The sequence below is a fragment of the Hypanus sabinus genome, chromosome 2 (assembly GCF_030144855.1).
Source record: "Hypanus sabinus isolate sHypSab1 chromosome 2, sHypSab1.hap1, whole genome shotgun sequence".
In the NCBI taxonomy this organism is placed as follows: Eukaryota; Metazoa; Chordata; class Chondrichthyes; order Myliobatiformes; family Dasyatidae; genus Hypanus; species Hypanus sabinus.
In genome coordinates this window covers 96083773-96103843 of record NC_082707.1, presented here as the reverse complement: position 1 = coordinate 96103843, position 20071 = coordinate 96083773, and the positions used below count along the sequence as shown (strand labels likewise).

At 45.4% G+C, this 20071-nt stretch overlaps 1 protein-coding gene across 4 annotated transcripts in view; it reads left to right on the top strand.

Annotated features, from left to right (window-relative positions):
• The window catches only part of LOC132381270 (unconventional myosin-VIIa-like), a 137889-nt gene that overhangs the window by 64523 nt on the left and 53295 nt on the right, over positions 1–20071 (top strand). For 3 of the 4 annotated variants that reach the window (XM_059950661.1, XM_059950669.1, XM_059950655.1), the window contains exons 20-27: positions 456–540; positions 2748–2966; positions 3616–3723; positions 5761–5940; positions 7497–7703; positions 8305–8475; positions 12981–13108; positions 15500–15626. In XM_059950661.1, the coding sequence (XP_059806644.1) occupies positions 456–540; positions 2748–2966; positions 3616–3723; positions 5761–5940; positions 7497–7703; positions 8305–8475; positions 12981–13108; positions 15500–15626 (1225 nt within the window). The remainder of the gene's footprint in view (positions 1–455; positions 541–2747; positions 2967–3615; positions 3724–5760; positions 5941–7496; positions 7704–8304; positions 8476–12980; positions 13109–15499; positions 15627–20071) is intronic. The other variant, XM_059950673.1, reaches the window with a different exon arrangement.

Genomic DNA, 20071 nt, shown 5'->3' with positions numbered 1-20071 from the left:
TCTCCTCTATTGACTCTGTCTATACTTCTTACTGCCTCAGGCAAACAGCTAACATAAATAAGGACCCCTCCCACCTCAGTCATTTGCTCTCCTCTCCATTCAAGCAGAAGGTACAAAAGCTTGAGAACGTATACCACTGGCTTAGGGACAGCTGTTATCAGATTGTTAAATTCCTTCATTTGCTTGATCTCTCACTATAGCTCGTGAGCCGGGCCCTTCATTTGTTTTCCTGCATCACATTTTTTCTGTAACCGCAGCACTATATTCTACTTTCTATTCTCTTTTTCCTACCTCACTGTAGTTATGCATGGCATCTTTTGTCAAAGAAAAACTTTTCACTGTATCTTTGTATGTGACAACAATAAACCACTTAACAGCAGGAGTGAAGGTTGAATCTGATTGAAGAATTAACAGACGTACATAGAAAAATCCATTCTTCTTCCCTGTTTTGACAGGAATAAGTTCCTGAGACTGAGGGCTGCAGCTCTGAAGATTCAGAGTCACTGGAGAGGACAGCAGTGTCGCAGGAAGTACAAATTGGTAAGTGTTTGGCTTTCTAAATCAATCAGAACTTGGGGCTTGGTGGGGTTTTCTTAACCCACAGCACCGAGAGCAGTAGCTTGTCTGTTCAAGTTCGCACTGAGGTTTTCGGGGAAGTTCGGACGAGTTGCCTTCTAGGGCTACAGGGAAGAGCAATACTTTGCCACTGGAGGCAGATGATCAGGTGAACGTTATGGCATGTTTTCAGGGAAAATTGGCTGACTGTTGCAAACAGAGGAAACTGGGTAGCGGGAATTAGTCTGGGAGTGGTGCATAAGTGTGGGAGCTGGGAATAATTTTATGCTTTGGGAAGAGACAGTGAGATTAGGTTTAGGGTTGAGATATAAGAGACAGCAGATGATGGAGGAACTCTGCAGCTCGATCAGGGAGAAGAAGTATTGTGGATGTTTTGGATCGAGACCCAGAATCAGTGGAGAGCGTAGATTTATTTATTTATTGAGATACACCATGGACCCTTTGAGCCCTTCGAGGCGTTCTGCCCAGCAGCCCCCAATTTAACCCTAGCCCAATCATGGGACGTTTACAATGACCAATTAACCTACCAATGGGTATGTCTTGGACTTTGGGAGAGACTGGAACAGCCACGTGGTCAAGGGGAGAACATATAGACAGCGGCAGGAATTGAACCTGGGTCGCTTGTACTGTAAGGCATTGTGCTGACCACTACGCCACTGTACCCAGTGGGATGGCTAGTTAGAGAGGAGATGGGGAGTGGTGAGACAAGAGTCTGAGGTTATTGGTGGACTGAGGAGAGGCGAAGGATGACAAGCAGAAGCTGCCAGGGGAGCAGGGATGGAGTGGGAATCAGGTTAATGAAAACGTTGACGGAGCGAGGGTGGAGACTGCTGCTGGAACACAAAGGGCTGCCAGTGCTGGACTCTGATAGATGAGCCAAGATGGGAAGCATTAGGGGAGAAGTGAATGGCAGGTGGAATCAGAACTAGATGGTGGAGAGTCTGGGGAGAGTGGTTGGGTGATAGGTGGGGAGTGGGTGGATGAAACTGGGAGGAAGGGGTGGACAAAAGAGGTGATAGGAGGCTGGAGGGCATGTAGGAAAGGGGACAGAAATGAGGAAGAAAGATTGGACCTCACCATGGCAGCAGAGGTGTGTGAGGGGTTGCCGGGAGTTGACATGGGATGACAATGGGACTTTGGAGTCAGTTGGGATTAGAAGCATTTAAAGAGGAGGTAGGAATATTTTTAGATGATCAGGGATTTGAAGACAATGGGGAGTTGGCTCAGAAGAAGAGATGAGGCCTGGGGCAGATCAGCCCGGATGCTGTTGAATGGCAATGCAGGCTTGAGAGGCCGAGTGGGCTACTGACGCTCAATTTACTGTGTTCTAGGGTCAGTACCAACCATGGGATGAGAGTGGGTCTTTGGCGTTAGTTTAACACTGGGCTGTAGGGAGAGAAGGGGACAGTTTAATGTTAGCACTGGGCTGTGGGAGAGAGTGGGACTGGGGGTTTTATTGGGACTTTAGTGTTAACCACTGAGCTGTGGGGAGAAAAGGGGACAGTTTAATGTTAGCACTGGGCTGTGGGAGAGAGTGGGACTGGGGGTTTTATTGGGACTTTAGTGTTAACCACTGAGCTGTGGGGAGAAAAGGGGACAGTTTAATGTTAGCACTGGGCTGTGGGAGAGAGTGGGACTGGGGGTTTTATTGGGACTTTAGTGTTAAACACTGAGCTGTGGGGAGAAAAGGGGACAGTTTAATGTTAGCACTGCGCTGTGGGAGAGAGTGGGACTGGGGATTTTATTGGGACTTAGTGTTAAACATGAGCTGTGGGGAGAGAAGGGGACAGTTTAATATTAGCACTGTGCTGTGGGAGAGAGTGGGACTGGGGGTTTTATTGGGACTTTAGTGTTAAACACTGAGCTGTGGGGAGAGAAGGGGACAGTTTAATGTTAGCACTGGACTGTGGGAGAGAGTGGGACTGTGGGTTTTATCGAGCAGCAATGTGTTGATGTGGAAAAATGGGCAGAATATGTTGGTGCTGATACAGGACAGTGGGGAGTGTGAAGTGTCAAATTATCAGGTTGAGTTTGGAGAGGGTGTGGGGTGGTGGGGAGTGATACTTGCTTTGAGGAGATTATGAGTTTCTTCCGGACACAAGATAACCATTGTGTGTAACAATCCTCGGGCACTGCCGTTCATCTGTGGTGTTTCTGGTTTTCTGCCCCAGATGAGACAAGGATTTGGAAGATTACAGGCTCTCTATCACTCGCAGAGAGTGGCCAAACAGTACCAAGACACCCGGCAGCTGGTGAGCCTGTTCCAGGCACGGTGCCACGGTTACCTGGCACGACTGAACCACCGCAAGCGGCTGGAAGCTCTGATCATCATCCAGGCCTATACGAGAGGGCTGTTGGTGCGGCAAAAACATCTGAGAAAGAGGAAAGACGTAAGCGATGGAGGTGGTGGGGCACGGAGGAAACACATTTACCACCTCAAACTACACTATTGCCAATGACATACAGCTGTAGTGCAGGAAACACTCCTCTCTGACATTCAGAAACAACATCCAACTACAATCAGGTTGAGTCAGGGATGATTATTTGTCCAGAAGGGGACAGTGATGGGGTGGGAATGGGGGAGATGGGGGAAACTTTGGCATTAGCTGACAGTGGAACACTCACTCAGCAATGCGCAGCAGTGTCAGCTACTGGAGTAAAGCCATGCGAGGAAACACGAGTTATACCCCATGAAAATGTGCTGGGATTTTGTGTGTGTGTGTGTGTGTTTATACCTGTAAGTGTATGTGCATGTGTAGCACATGAATAGATGTGTGTGTGTGTGTGTTTCTGAGTAGATGTGAGTGGTGGAGCTTCCTGTGTGTATGTAGTGGTGTGCCTGTGAATGGGTAGAAGTGTAAGAGTAGGCTGTGTGTGTGTGTGGAGGTTCAGGCAGGGGATAGTAGTGTGTGGGAAATGAATCTGGATGCCCCTTGCACCTGGCTGCATTGGGGTTGGGTGCGGATAAGGTTAACCTACGATGTTAAAAGCACTCACTCAACTTCACATCTACAAGTCTTCATCCTTTAACCTCCGCAGGCCATTCATGGTGTTGGGATGGGGCAGCTCGGTGGTGCAGGCAAACGACGGCATGTGAAGTTAGTTGGCATCACAGTGGGAGATGAAGAGATGGACACAAGAACATCGGTATGATTGACTCAACGTCTAGCCCTGCAAACACTTCAGGACATAACACACTTCTGAAAGTACCTGGTGTCTGTTGGTTGGTGAGAGATCCTTGCTGACCGCTGAAGGGATCTTGGATCTACAACAGATCAACAACCAACTCACCCCAGTCCAGCGTGGCATATTGCAAAAACCACTGACTGCCCCAGGATCTCACAGCTCACATTTCCATAATTAAACCTCGGACTCAAGTCTCAAATTGGGATACAAGCAGAAAATGTTGGAAATATTTTGTGCTAGGCAGCATCTGTGGAGAGAAAGAAGAGTTAATGTTGCAGGTTGATGATCCTCCATCATAATTGGAAAATGGTTAGAAACCAAACTTGTTTTAAGTTGCAGAGGAAGGGGAGATGAGCAGAGAACACAAGGAGGGGCTGTGGCACCGCGGAGAACAGGAGAGACTGAATGACACAAATGATGGTGTTGTTGCCTGGGAGGTGGGGGAGGGAGGCTTACTACCAACAGCAGGGTGTAAGTAGAGGGAGGTGAATGAGAGGAAGGAGAGGTGAAGTAGAAGTTGTTTCCCTGTCATTGAGTCCAGGTGACTGAAAAAATTGAAAAGTTGATTTTATTAATTGTGAAGGGTCTTGGTCATAAGGGGTAGGCCTTTGAAGACTGAGATGAGGAAAAATGTTTTCACTCGGGGATGGGGATGAATCTTTGGAATTTTTTTTACTGTGGAGTCTCATTGGGAACAGGATGAGTAAGGGAAGAAAGTATTGAGGTAGATTCTGTTGGGACACGACAGGATCAAAGGGCTGAAGGGTCTTCTGTTGCTCCTGTTTACTATATTTTAGTCCACTGTTCTATGATAAAATCAAATCCTTGTTTTGGTGGAGATACACCTACATTTCACCATTGTACTGGAGGGGAACCATTGGGAAGGTCCACTCCATGGGTCAGACTTCCAGAAGGCTGGAGTTGCTAGAGATGAGGGTCTTGGTCTGTGACGTTCTCCTTAACGGCTGGAGTATCGACTCCCTGAGCACAGAGATCAGAGGAGATACAGGCGCAGCTGGCCAAACTGGATGGAGAGACTGAGGGAAATTAATTTTAGTTCTTCATTTGAATTAAAAATAAAGTTTTAATTTACAGTCATTGAGTTATATAGGGCCAAACGGTCCTTCAGCCCAACTCATCCATACTAACCAAATTATCTACTTGGGCTATCGGCGTTTGACTCATATCTCTCTAAACCTTTCAGTATGCCTGTCCAAATACCTCTATATTATAATTGTACCCACCTCCACCACTTCCTCTGGCAGCTTATTCCATATGCCCACCACACTCTGTGTGAAGGTCACCCCTCAGATCCCCTTTAAAAATTTCCTTTCTCACCTTAATTCTACACCCTCCGGTTTTAGACTTCTGTACCTTAGGAAAGTGTGACAATCCACCTGATCTACGTCCCTCATGATGTTATAAACCTCACCCCTCAGCCTCCGACACTCCAGAAAGAAATCCCAGCCTACCTAATTTGTCCTTATAGCTCAAGCTCTCCCATACTGGTAACATCCATGAGAATAGTTTCTACACTGGTTTCTAGCTTAATGACATCTTTCCCATACCCAGGAGATCAGGACTGCACACAGCACCCAAGTATGATCTCACTAATGTATTGACTAGCTGGTGTACATAATGTATTACAAACACATTTATAAATGTGCTAGAAATGAACTTACATTTTTCAAATAGTATCATATTTAATTATTGAAATCTGAGTCAGTTATTTTTTTAATGATTCATTAAAAAATTAAAATTTTTGAGAAGGCCAAGATTGGAAAAGACGAAAGTTGCCATCTGAGGTCTAGAGGCTGCTTGTAAACTCCTCCAAATCATGTGGCCACAGAAGATGGTCTCCAGACGCTGGATAGCCAGCAGGGACCATATCTGAGAGAAGCAATCTCCTTTTGGATTCCTTCCTAGTTTCCTGACTGATGAAAATGTACCTCACCCACCTGACCCATGTTAATAAACAAATCATGTCTCTCTCTACAGGCAAGGATATCCAAACAGGACATGGTGAATGAGAGGAGGCAGAGAGAAAAGTTCTTGAGGGCACAGCAGGAAGAAGAGAAGGCTGAGACCCTCAGGGACCTGGAGATGGTGGACAACATCTTCAGCTTCTTGCCAAGTGTGCTGGCAAGTTCAGACAAAGAAGGTCCTTCAGGATTTGAGGTAATAGTTCCATTTCAGGAATTAAGTACCAGAATTTCCCAGATAAGATCTTCACTGATTGTTCAATGAGACGAGGAAGTGGAGATTTTCTTTTTGGATCCCAGCTCGATTTCATAATTCAGGGATAAGTAATCTCTGCTTGTGCCCCTGGAGTCCTGGATTATATAAATGGTTTAAATAATTCAATTCAATATCAGGGAAAGTATACAGTATACTATCTGGAAATTCTTGCACTTCACAGAGACATCCATGAAACAAATAACCTCAAAGAGAGAATAATAGTGACATTGGAACCCCCAAAGTGCCCCTCCCCCTTCCACACACAAGCAGTAGCAGAAGCATCAACCTCCCCCCCACCCCCCCACTTACACCAGTAAAAGCATCCCACCAAGCAAGTGATAGCAAAACTCCCCAAAGAGTCCTTCACCAGTGAGGGAGAGAGAGATGGCTCCTGTGACAACGAGAGCAGAGACCAGCAGCTCACTGTTCCGATGTTACAGTCTTCCACGTTGCTCCTCCAAGCCCCTGTCTCAGGGACCAACAGGCTCTCACTCACCATCAGAAGAGAGAGAGAGAGGGATCGCTCAATACAGGGGTCTTCTGACAGCAGAGCATACCACCTGCTGTCCCAATGTTATAGTCTTCCATGACATTTCAGGCAGGATTCCTGCCCTGGAAATTCTTTTGTGCATCTGCAAAATAAATGTTGCTGTGCAATTAAGTATCAGTGTAAACCAGACCATCCCACAGGTTTGTCCTCCTTACTGTGGCTGAAATTGTCCTGCAAGTGAGGGCTTCCGTTTCATTCAACACTAGACGGCCGTAACACTGCACCCATTTCTGGTTGTGGACAGGAAACTAGTCTTCTGAATTTTCGGTGGGAATATCATTTATTACAGGATCTTTCGCTTCACTGGTGAAACATCCAAGGCTTAACTCCAACAGCATTTTATGCCTTCCATGTTTGAGAAATAACTGCTCCTGTTCACCCGTAAAATAGAGAAAATCTGCAATGCTGGAAATCCGAGCCACACACATCAATTGCAGTCGACTGTACTCTTTTCCTAGGTGCTGCCTGGCCTGCTGAGTTCCTCCAGCACGCTGTGTGTGTTGCTCTCACAGAATAACCCAGTTTTATCAACCCAATTTCTCCTGTAACTCTGCTGTTTAAGGAACCATTACTAAAGCTGACATCAGTACAGTCCTTGAGGTTCATGACTTCCAGTGACCTCAAACATAACCAGGTCTGTGTGTCAGGAACTCAATGCCAGCAGCTGCTTCCAAGCTCAGCTGAGCAACTGGTCTGTTAGTTCTTATAAAAGTTAATTACTGAATTATATTTGCCTCCATCACTGGGGCTGTCTACTGACCATTACATGATTACAATAGATTATTTGATTGATTGGTTGATCTTCACTACTAAGATCTCAGCTACTTTTGAAATCCATAGGAGCAGGCAGCATATCCTCAGGGAGATCCCACTCTGTAACGCTGACACCTGTTCACAGGTGATCAAGCTCGGTTGCTCACATTTCGTTACTTTTGGTCTTTTTCAGGACCTGGTGGTGAATCAGCAGAAACTGGAGGAGTTTGATCTAGATGATACCTCTCTATCCTCTGACTTTGGTGAGGAGGACGATCTGGACCAATACACCTTCGCAAAATACGCTGCCACTTATTTCCAAGGGTCTTCTACTCCCACTCATATCCGACGGCCTCTCCGACATCCTCTGCTCTTCCACGAGAACCAAGTTGACATCCTGGTAGGTGAATTTTGCCCATCCTGGGAGAAATGCTGGGAGCCACTGACACAACTCACTGGCTTCCCAACGATCCATCCAACTTTATGTTGCTTTAATTGAAGAAACAATCAAGCAGACAGAAGAGAAACAGGCCGTTTAATTTATTGAATCTACTTATACCAATTCTCCATTTATCCTGTCTTAATTTCACCACATTCTCATTAGCTCCCGCTCACCAGTACACTAGGGGCAACTTACAGTGACTGGTTCATCTACTAATCTGCACGTCTTTGAAATGTGGGAGGAAACTGAAGCACTTCAAAAAACAAACCCACAGGGAGAACATGCAAACTCCAGACAGGCAGTGGCCGAGGTCAGCATTGAACCCATGTCCCTGGTGCTGTGGAGCAGAGCACTGTGCTACCCTGGAATTGACTTGGGATGGTTGGAAGTTTCTGTCTGCCTATCTGAAAGGGCCATAGATAATTACACTAAAGAGCTCAGGTTCTACTTTGAAATGTGGTGTCACGATGTCACTCCTAATTCAATCACCAGCTGGGCCCAGAGGTTTTGAACTGGCTGTGTATGTCACTTTACTAATGTGTGGAATCTGCTTCTACAGGCTTCCCTGGCCGTATGGAATATTATCCTAAGGTTCATGGGAGATCTTCCAGAGCCCAAGACATTTGCAAAGGCCTCAGAGAAGAAGAAGGACTCCATCATGACACAGATATATGACTCCCTTGGCAGAAAGTCGAAGGCTTGCATAACTACAAACCAGACCTCAGATGAGGTAAGGTCTGTCCTCTAACTGTGTTCTGTTACTAGAGAAATGGAGGAGTATAGACCCAGATATGTCCATTATGCACAGGAGCCACACAATGGTGTGAATTAGTATACTCTGGTCAGATGGGACCCCACTGTCCTACCAAAGGACCCTTCAGTAGATCCTAGCCACAGGGCCAACGACTCAGGAATGGGGATCTGAGCTGTCAGTCTTCCTCTGGGATCATTGGTGATCACCTTCACCGTTTGATTCCCCCCACCCAGTAATCTGCTGGACATCGCATGTTTCCTGATTCATAATCACCTCATAACCGTCTCCTTTGGTTAATGTCAGGAGCTACAGCCTCTCTGTACACATCAGCCTATTCATTCTCTCTTCTCTCCACTCCTGTCAGGCAGAAGATCCAAAAGCGTAAGGGCATGTACCAGTGGATTTGAGGACAATTTCTATCTTGTTATCAGACCTTTCACATGTTGAACATTAATGATCTCTTAATCTACCCTGTTGTAGCCCTTCCACTATATTTGTCCATTTTCTCTATATTCTACATTCCGTTTGTTATCTTTTTACTACTTTGATGTACCTATGTGTGACGTGATCTGTGTGGATAACATGTAAACAAAGTCTTTTCACTATATCTAGGAAATGTGTCAATAATAAACTAATGCCAATACCGACCTTCATCTTCTCCTGAAATCCACTGTTCTCCCCAACACCACTCACTTCTTCCTATCCTTGCACTCAAACGTCCTTCAGACACGCTCCCATGATGGGATCCTTTCACCTTTGCCCAGCTGTTCTGGTGGGGTGGGTGAGGAGGTCCTGTTCTACCAGGCACTATGTTGAGGGTGGTATGTACAGTGGAATATAGGACAGGCGGTAGGTTCCATAGACAATCCTTTATACCAACCCCCAAAAGGATTCACTTGGCCTTTGATTAGCAATGTATCAAGACTCTCTGTATAAAAATGATTTATTCCCTATTAGTTGCTTTATATGCCTGTGTATCAGTGATGACATGTACCCCACTGAGGTAAAGTTTTGTAACCATTAACAGTAGGGCAATCTGAATGTTAACAAATTATTTGATTATAAGCCTTCTGTGTTACAATGCAGCAACAAACTGTGCTCTCACACCTCTGCCTACTGTTAGGCTTGAAGGCGAGTGTGCCTCTCTCATTCAAGAGAAGAGAAGGCTGGTGGTTTCACTAATCCCTGTCCAGACTACTTTTTAAAGGCAAAGAGTGGCTGTAGATGGGTCATATTCTGTATGGAGGGCAGTGACCAGTGGTGTGCCTCAGGGATCTGTTTTGGGAACCCTACATTTGTTGATTTTTTTATAAATGACCTGGATGAGGAAGTGAAGGGATGAGTTAGTAAATTTACTGATAACACAAAGGAGAGTAGTGTGGAGGTCTGTCAGAGGTTACAATGGGACATTGATAGGTTGCAGAACTGGGCTGAGAAGTGGCAGATGGAGTTTAACCCAGATAAGTGTGAGGTGATTCACTTTGGTAGGTCAAATATGATGGCAGAATATAGTATTAATGATAAGACTCTTGGCAGTGTGGAGGATCAGAGGGATCTTGGGGTCCCAGTCCATTGGACACTCAAAGCAGCTGTGCAGGTTGACTCTATGGTTAAGAAGGCATATGGTGCATTGGCCTTCATCAATCGTTGGATTGAGTTTAAGAGTCAAGAGGTAACGTTGCACATGTATAGACCATGGTCAGACACCACTTGGAATACTGTGCTCAGTTCTGGTCGCCTCACTACAGGAAGGATGTGGAAGCCATAGAAAGGGTGCAGAGGAGACTTACAAGGATGTTGCCTGGATTGGGGAGCATGCCTTATGAGAATAGGTTGAGTGAACTCGGCCTTTTCTCCCTTGAGTGACGGAGGATGAGAGGTGACCTGATAGAGGTGTACAAGATAGTGAGAGGCATTGATTGTGTAGATAGTCAGAGGCTTCTCCCCAGGGCTGAAATGGCTAACATGAGAGGGCACAGTTTTTAGGTGCTGGGGAGTAGGTACAGTCAGTGGTAAGTTTTTTACGCAGAGGGTGGTGAGTGCGTGGAATGGGCTGCCAGCGGTGGTGGTGGAGGCGGAAACGATAGGATATTTTAAGAGTCTCCTGATGGCTACATGGAGCTTAGAAAAATGGAGGGCTATGGGTTTTGAGCATTGTGGGCCAAAGAGCCTGTATTGTGCTGTAGGTTTTCTATGTTTCATCTCTGAATGCAGACCTACGCTCTCACTGAGACCTCTTAGTACTGCATCATTTGTGTTATGTCTCAGGCTGGTGGACTTGTGCAGTTGTCATCAGGGGCCAAGAGAACCCAGGAGGCAAAGCAGGAGTCTAGGTCCACAGCATGGGACTCATGGAGACATAAGAGACTACAGATACTGGCCATCTGTTTCCACTCTCAGTCCTGAGGCAGGGCTTTCAATCCTCTTCCCCCAAGGTAGTGCTCAACCCTCTGAGTTCCTGCAGCAGATTACTTATAGCATAAGGGTTCCAAGTGTTGTCCTAGCTGTATTGTAAGGGATTAGGACAGAGTAGATTAGTGGTTGCCAACCTGTCGATCGCGATCGACTGGTCGATCTTTGAGACTTTCTCGGTAGATCCCAAAAAAAAAGAAAAATAAATACACAAATACTGTTGAGAGATTGTTTCTGGGTTGTGGGGTTTTACTTTTGTTCTTTTTGAGCAGTGCGCATGCGTGTAGCTCCCCTGCACTACACAGTGTACTTCAGTGGTCCCCAACCACCGGGCCGCGAGGGAACGATACGAGTCAGCTGCACCTTTCCTCATTCCCTGTCGCGCCCACTGTTGAACTTGAACCCACGCGAGGTCATCAGTCGCTTAACCGCAGTGTCACCCTCATGCCAGGGATCACTGGTTGGCCTCAGGTAACTGGCCGCTACGTGCGGCTGGCGGGAAGTACCGTTGCTACTGGCCTGGAGCACGGACAGATGGGCTTGTAAACCTGTTTAGCACACCAAATGTTCGTGGGCAATCCGGTGCTAAAATATTTGCAGACGACCTAATTCGGGCTCAGGGTTTCATAAGTAACAGAACAGCTACCTAGTTGGGATCTACTGAAGCAAACTTTTGTCGGCCGATAGACCCTACAAGGGGCACGGGTGTGCCCTGTCGCACTCCTCACTCAGTCGGTCGGTCACTCTCTCCGGACTGCGACTGCCATGGCCCCGGCACGGGGGCCTCCGGCCCTGACCTTGTCCTCTCACCCCACCCACGACCAGCCGCACCTGACCAAGGCGTCTGGCGGCAGGCGGGCGGAGGCTGGAGTTCAGGCCTGGAGGCTGCCTAATGAGGCAATGAAGCCCTCAGAACTGCTTCGGTACCTTAAGTCCAAGCACCCCGCACTTAAAGACAAACCCAATGAGTTTTTTCAGCGGAAAAAAACCTGAGCAGCGCGGGACAGAAGCTAAGTGCCGAGAGCTGTGAAAACTAAATTGCGGAATAGACTGGACATAAGGAACCTGCTTCGAGTATCGCTGTATTCCCGTCGTGTTTAACACCCCCGCGTGCCCCCCCCCCGTCGGCCGGTCCACAAGAATATTGTCAATATTAAAGTGGTCCGCAGTGCAAAAAAGGGTGGGGACCCCTGGTGTTCATACACTATTTCTACTTCCAGGTTGTGAGGTTTTACTTCTGATCTTTTCTGCCCCAGTGCACATGCGTGTAACTAATTGGTCTGGGGTCGATCTTGTCTTTCACTAAGGCCGAGGTAGGGGATCTTGGGCTTAAAAAGGTTGGTGACCACTAGAGTAGATACTAGGATGTTTCCATGTCTCAAATGGACATAGTTACAAGGTTAGGGTGGCCATTTAACAATAAGGTGGGTAGGAACTTTGCTTACAGAAGGTGCTGATCCACTGGACTTCTCTGCCCAAAAACGTTGTGCAGTCTGGATCATTGGAGGTACAGAGATAATGGATAATTTTTTCAAAGGTCAGGGAATTGAGGGCTGTGAGAAACTGGCACAGAAGGAGTTGAGCCCTGGTGTAGATCAACCACGATCATAGTGTGTGGCGGGGCAGGCTTGAGGCCTTCTCCTGCTTCTATTTCTTTATGATTTGACCTGGAATATAGAGCAACTGAGTGGTTCCAATAACACTGCCTGGTCTGGACTCTGCTTTGGATCCTGGACAGAGGGAGGGGGATGTAACCAGCCACCAGATGAAAGGTCGTTCATTTTGATCTCTTCAGTGAAGAATGATGCGTGGTAGCGTTTGAGCCTGTTACTGGGCTAGCAGATTGAGGAAAATGACCGACACTCTTAGGATGGTCTGAAGGAGAAGATAATATCACAGAGTCACACAGCCCTTCAGCCCTCCGAGACGAGCAACCACCCATATGCATGAATCCTGTACTGATTCCAACAACCCAGACTCTGCCGCCCACACACCATCAGCTTTATGGAGCTGGAACTCTTGGCTGATGATCTCCCTTGTAAGAAATGTTCTTCTGGTTTATGCTGCAGGATTCCCACACTCAAACACCTGGAGGGGGAATGCTGTTGGATGAGAATCCTGTCTCGGACAGACCGATGTCAAACCTGGAAAAGCTTCACTTCATTATTGGTAATGCCATTGCCAGACCCAGCATCAGGTATGTGCTGACAGCTCCTGCCACAGGTTCTTCTCCTTCCCAGTGCTGTTTGCAGAATGAAATTAAATGATTTCAGACATATTTTCTAGTGAACTGCCATTGGTAGGTGTATGTTAAAGGGTGACACAGTGAGAATCTGGGTTAGGAAGAAGGAAGCTTAATTCCTGGACTTTCCATTTTCAGTGGGGTAGGCATGGGGATTGGACCAGGAACAATCTCATTGCCAGTCTTGAGCAGTTCAAATGGTATGAGACTCTATAGGGAGATGGCAAAGAACCTGGAAGATAGTGGAAATATGACTACAAGGTGGTGGGGGTACCCATTGACCCCACCCCTCCTGAAGTACCATAGATTAAGGTGTTAGCTTGGCAGTGCTACTCAAACCCAGGTCTAACAGTGGGAAGGGCCGTCCGAATCCAAACAGGTTCATCAGTTTTTCCTTCCTTACAGTAAGTTCGGATAAATTTCCAATGCAGCTTGTCTATCACATTTACTTCTACACTGGTCCTGTTGGCTAACATTGCTCAGAACATACTGTAGGTCCACTGTGGTTTATAAACTGAGCTCAACATGGAACAGTACAGCACAGGATAGGGCCTTCCACCCACCATGTCTGTGTCAACCTTGGTGCCAATCTAACTAATCCTATGTGCCTGCAATCGAGGAGGACATTGTCTGGATGCTGTTAGTTTGCAGGAGTCAGCCACAGGAAGGTTTGTGTCTGTGAGATGATTCCTTATATCAGCCTCCCTGTGAGTGTGTCACCAACAATTTCTCTTCACTGGGCTGCAGTTGTTGTCTGCTGGTCTCCGGAACAGGACTTGCTTGTTGCCTGACTAGCCAGCACTCAGCTTTAATGACAAAGTTGATATTTGCTCTGTTAGCAGAGTGCATTTTACAGCCCATTCTTCCTCAGTCCCTCTATGCAGTCTGAGCACTTCCCTTCTGTCTACACGGTGGAAATTGAACCAGTTCATTCAGTTAGACCAGCTGCCAGGAAGCTCCAATACTGGGCTTTAAATGAGAACAAACTTGCTGGAAACTCTCAGTCAGTTAAGCTGCAGCAGGGCAGAAAGAATTAATGTTACCTTTCATCAAAACTATAGAAATTGTTGGAGCATTAATAGTTTTACCCTCGGCTCTGGACTGTTTTACTCCCCAACATCAGTGACCTTTATCCCTGCAGACTGATCGGTATGTTGGTTATCCACTCAAAGTTTAGTTTCTTCAGTGTGGAGGAGGCAACGGTACAGTGGAGTAGATTAGATGAGCAATTGGGAAGAGAAAAAGTCAAATGGCAAATGTTGCAGCCCCTGTGGATGCATGGGAAATTTTCCTGGCTGGTGGAGACAGAAGAGCAGACCGGTGGAAATGGTCCCTTCGGAATGCTGAGATGGAGGGAAGGGGGTGGCCTTGCATCAGCTTTCCATAAGCCATATAGAACATTATGTCCTCATGAAGATCAAGCTGGCAGGATGATGACTGCTGTTAATAATAGAGAGCTGTAATAATACAGCTTGAAATCAGGCCATTCGGACCCCTGCACAGACCATCAACCTTACTCATTTACATTAATTCTACATTCTACATTTTATTCTCCCCACCAATTGCCCCCAGATTCTGCCACTGACCTACATACTCAGGCCGATTAACCTACCAAGCAGAACGTTTCTGGGATGTGGGAGGAAACCAAAGCACCTTGAGGAGGTCCTCCATTGTTTGCTTCCACACAGTTTTCATGTTTGCTCGAAACTGCAATGTTTAAAATCTATTTTCGAAGTGGTAATGATGGGTATGACATCATTTGGATTCTCTAATCATCCTGTTTGCTAATGGTGGATAAGAGCTGACCAGCTCTCTCCTGATGAGCAACACTTCATCTCCTTTGGCACATCTTCACCACTGCTTAGCATCTTTCTGTTTGTTTTAAGGGCATTCAAAACTCTAGGGAAATCCTCATCTCCAACTTCTTGGTGCAGCTGTTATCACAGTACAATGGTAGGCATATTAGTGAACGTCTTCTCTTCGGAAAGGACGAAGGAAGTGTTCACACTCTTGCTCTCAGCTGCTAAGGCCCTTTGTTTTAGACTGACTTTCCAAGTCCCAGTGCTGTCGAGTCACTCTGATTTGTTAGGGATCTGAAGTTGCTGAGGGTTTCAGGAGGTCTTCTGTCAGAACAATAATAGAATTCCAAGTCAGCACCATTTGCCCCATTTTCCTGTAGCTCTTAGGAGAGTTCACCTTTCTGTTCCAACAGCTCACAGATTGTTTTGTTGCTTTGTGTAGATTGCAACTTCAATGTCCCTGATGTTTCCACCTGTTGGAAGTGGTTCTTTAAATTGCTCATCCACAGAGACAGCTTTTCTGACTCTTTCCTTGTTTTTATTGCAGGGATGAGATTTATTGTCAGATCTGTAAGCAGCTTTCAGACTGTTACAACAAGAATGTCTATGCCAGAGGCTGGATACTCATGTCCCTGTGTGTTGGCTGTTTTCCACCCTCCGAGGGCTTTATGAAGGTTAGTTTCACTGTGCTCCCCACACATCTACATGCTGGTTCTGCTTTGCTGCCTGCACACTGGTGAACCTATTAGTCAGGTTTGGTAAGGTATTGCTGAGCATTGATGTTTGGTGAAGAACCCTTCCTGTAGCCCCGGACAGGTCCTGGCCTGTTCGTCCTGTGATGAAAGTGTGAGCAAAACTTGTAAACAGTAACTTAACAGTGTGTGGGCCTCCAGAGAAATACTCTAGGGTAGGGGTAGGCCAAGCCCTTTAAACCCACTAATGGTTTATTACGCAATGTAATGTGTAGATAAGATGCTGGCTGGCCACAGTGTGATTGATCTCACATTCCTTCTATCACTGGCATCATTCCACTCCTTATTTGTTGAAAAGGACACTACTTCCACTGCTTTTTGAGGATGAATTTCTGTTTGCCAGTTCCATGTCACTCACTTTCCCACCTCATGAAGCACACTTCCTTTAGCAGTCCACTTTATGACCAATGCGTTGTTGAATTAACTTGACTGTGAGTTGGTCATTGTTAATGCTGGCATCACGTTAGGTCAGAAGTGCAGCACTCAGAGCTCTCTGGTAAAGAAAGGCAGCAGCAGGGAAATGCTGGGCATCTGTCCAACTTGGATTTCAGTCAATGACTGAAGCTGCAGCGATCTCGAGTTTGATGCCAATTGACTTGTTTCCTTGCCTCTTCTTGCCAGACAAGCCGGAGATATCAGGAGCCCAATGTTGAGGTCCTAACACAAACTGGAACTGAAGGTCAACAAGTTGACCCTACTCCTGTTACAGCCAAGATCCTGGTCAGCCCTGGGCCAATTCCAAACACCATGGCCAAATCTCCTCCTCTGTAGCCACTTTCCACAGCTGTGCATTCCTCTCATCTTGTCCTCGCAACCATCTCTTGGCAGATTGCCAGCAAGAAATCTTACCCAGCAGCCACACAACTTGAAAGCAGAAGCACAAATAGTATTCAGTCTAACAGGCTGCTAACTCATCTGCAATACATTGCTGAAACTCTGTTGATCTGACATCCCTGGTGCTGAGATGTTCCAGACTATCGGATGTCATTATTTTGTTACACAATAATACAAGAAATCATTCAATGAGATTAAACCAAGTGGAAAAATATATACAGTAGGCACTCCAGACCCTGGCTACAGCCTCAAGCCCACCCACCTTTCTGACCTCTGACATTCTGGATTCCAACTCCAGATCCAGCCTTCAGTTCAGACCCCAGCCCCAGCCCCACTTCATATCTGAGGCTCACAGTCCAGACTAATGAGTGACCCAAGAGCCAAGCTATCGGAATTCTTCTCTATCTTTCTGGTAACTCTGTTATTGTCACTTCAGCAATTCTTTAGCTCTATAATCTTTGCACTGTTCTGCTTTATAAGACTGTAAGATACAGGAGTTGAATTAGGAAATTTGGCCCACTGAGTCTGCTCCATCATTTCATCGTGGCCGATCCATTTTCCTCTCAGCCCCAATATCCTGCCTTCTCCTGTATTCCTTCATGCCCTGACCAATCAAGAATCTATCAACCTCTGCCTTAAATGTACATAAAGACCTGGCCTCCTCAGCTGCCTGTGGCAAAGAATTTTGCAGGTTCACCACCCTCTGGCTAAAGAAATTCCTCCTCATCTCCGTTCTAAAAAGACATCCCTCTATTCTGACCCTCCCACTATAAAAAGTATCCTCTCCACATCCATTCTCTCAAGATCTTTCACCATTCAATAGGTTTCAATGAGGTCATCACTCATTCTCCTGAATTCTAGTGAATACAGACCCAGAGTTATCAAGCGCTTTTCATATGACAAGCCATTCAATCCTGGAATCATTTTTATGAACCTCCTTTGAACCCTTTCCAGTTTCAGCACATCCTTTCTAAGGCAAGAGGCCCACACCTGCTCACAATACTTCGTGAGGCATCAGCAGTGCTTTTTAAAGTCTCAACATTATATCCTTGCTTTTATATTCTAGTCCTCTTGAAATGAATGCTAACATTGCATTTGCCTTCCTCACCGCAAGCTCAACGTGCAAATTGACCTTTAGTGAATCCTGCACAAGTACCCTGAGACCTCATCCTTCATAATCAATTCCAACATCTTCCCAACCACTGAGTTCAAACTAATTGGCCTATAATTTCCTCCCTCCCTCCCCCCTCTCTCCCCCCTCTCTCTCCCGCTCTCCCTCTCTCTCTCTCCCCTTCCATCCCCCTCCCTCTCCCTCCCTCCTTGAAGAGTGGAGTGACTTCTACAGTTTTCCAATCTTCCAGAACCATTCCAGAATCGTGATTCTTTCTTTTTACAATATTTTTATTCAGAAAAAAACAAGATTTACAGAGTGCAACACATAGATACATCTCAACATGTGTACATTCATATATTGTAATAAAATTGATCAAAATGTTATAGCATAACACATAAAGGTATACCACTCTGTAATCGAAAATTTAAAGATAGGTTATACATCATAAAAGAAATTTTTTATATAAAAAAAGTCAACCCTCTACCAACTACCAAAGAAAAAAGCTGATGGATGATGATGGATAATTAGAAAAAAAAATGTTCACTTAAGAAGAGAAGACAAAAATATACATAAAAGTCTGTGCCCTGTTAAACTTTATAAATTGGAAAAGTAATTTAGGAAAGGTCCCCAGATATCATAAAAAGATTGTTTCGAATTTAAGTGAGCAGCGGATCTTTTCTAAATTTAAATAAGACATAATATCTCGTAGCCATTGAAGATGTGTAGAAGGGGTAGACTCCTTCCATTTAAGCAAAATTGCTCTCCTTGCTAAAAGAGTAAAAACTAAAACCTGTAGGTTAGGAGTATTTAAAGTTATATCTTCATTTGCAATAATACCAAACAAGGCAGTAAGGGGATTTGGGTCAAATTGGACCCTAAAAAGTTGTGAGAAGGTATGGAATACTTCCTGCCAAAACTTTTCAATTTGAGGGCAAAACCAAAACATATGAATTAAAAAGGCATCAGCAGAGTTGTGTTTATTACAAAGTGATTCTTGAAAGATCATTACTAATGCTTCCATGATCCCTTCAGCCACCTCTTTCAGAACTCAGGGCTGTACACCATCTGGTTCAGGTGACATATGTATCTTCAGACCTTTCTGTTTGCCAAGAACCTTCTCTCTAGTTATGGTAACTTCATGACCCCCGACACCTGGAACTACCACCACACAGCTAGTGTCTTTTACAGTGAAGACTGATGTGAAATACTTACTCCGTTCACCTGCCATTTCCTTGTCCCTCATTACTATCTCTCCAGCGTCATTTTCCTGTGGTCAAATATTCACTCTCGCCTCTCTTTTACACTTTATGTATCTGAAGAAATTTTTGGTATCCTCTTTAACATTACTGGCAAGTCTACTTTCATTTTTCATCTTTATCTTCTTAATGACTTTTTAGATGCATTCTGTTGGTTTGTAAAAGCTTCCCAATCCTCTAACTTCCCACTAATTTTTGATCTATTATATTTGTTGTCTTTGGCTTTCATGTTGGCTTTGATTTCTCTTGTTAGCCATGGTTGTGTCATCTTGCTTTCAGAATAACTCTTCCTCTTTTGGATATATATATCCTGTGCCTTCTGAATTGCTTCCAGAAATTCCAGTCATTATTGCTTTGCTGTCATCCCTGCCAGTGTTCTTTCCCAATCAATTCTGGCCAACTCCTCTCTCATATACCTTTACTCCACTGTAATACTGATACATCTGACTTTTGCTCCTACTTCTCAAATTTCAAGGTAAATTTGATCATATTGTGATCACCCACCCCTAAGGGTTCTTTTACCTTAAGCTCTCCAATCAATTCTGGTTCATTGCACAATACCCAATCCAGAATAGCTGATCTTCTTGTGGGCTCAACCAAGAGCTGCTCTAAAAAGTTATCTTGTAGGGACTCTAGAAATCCCCCCTCCTGTAATCCAGCACCAACCTGATTTTCCCAAAAAAGCCCATGACTATTGTAACATTGCCCTTTATGGCATGCGTTTTCTATCTCTCATGTAACTTATAGACCACATCTGTTTGGGGGTTTGAATACAACTCCAATCAGGGTATTTTTACCTTTTGCAGTTCCTCAGCTCTATCCACAAAGGTTCAACACCTTCTGACCTGATGTCGCCTCTTTATAATGATTTGATTTCATTTTTTACCAACAGAGCAATTCTGCTCTCTCTGATTTCTTGCCTGGCCTTTCAATATAGTGTGTATCCTTGGAAATTAAGCTCCCTGTTATAATCTTCTTTCAGCCATGATCCAGTGATGCCCACGCCATCATACTTGGTCTACAAGATTTTGAGAGGCATAGATAGGGTGGATAGTCAGTACCTGTTTCCCAGGGCACCAATGTACAAAATTAAGGGAGGGAAGTTTAGGGGAGACATCAGGGGTAAGTGTTTTACACAGAGGGTCGTGAGTGCCTGGAATGAC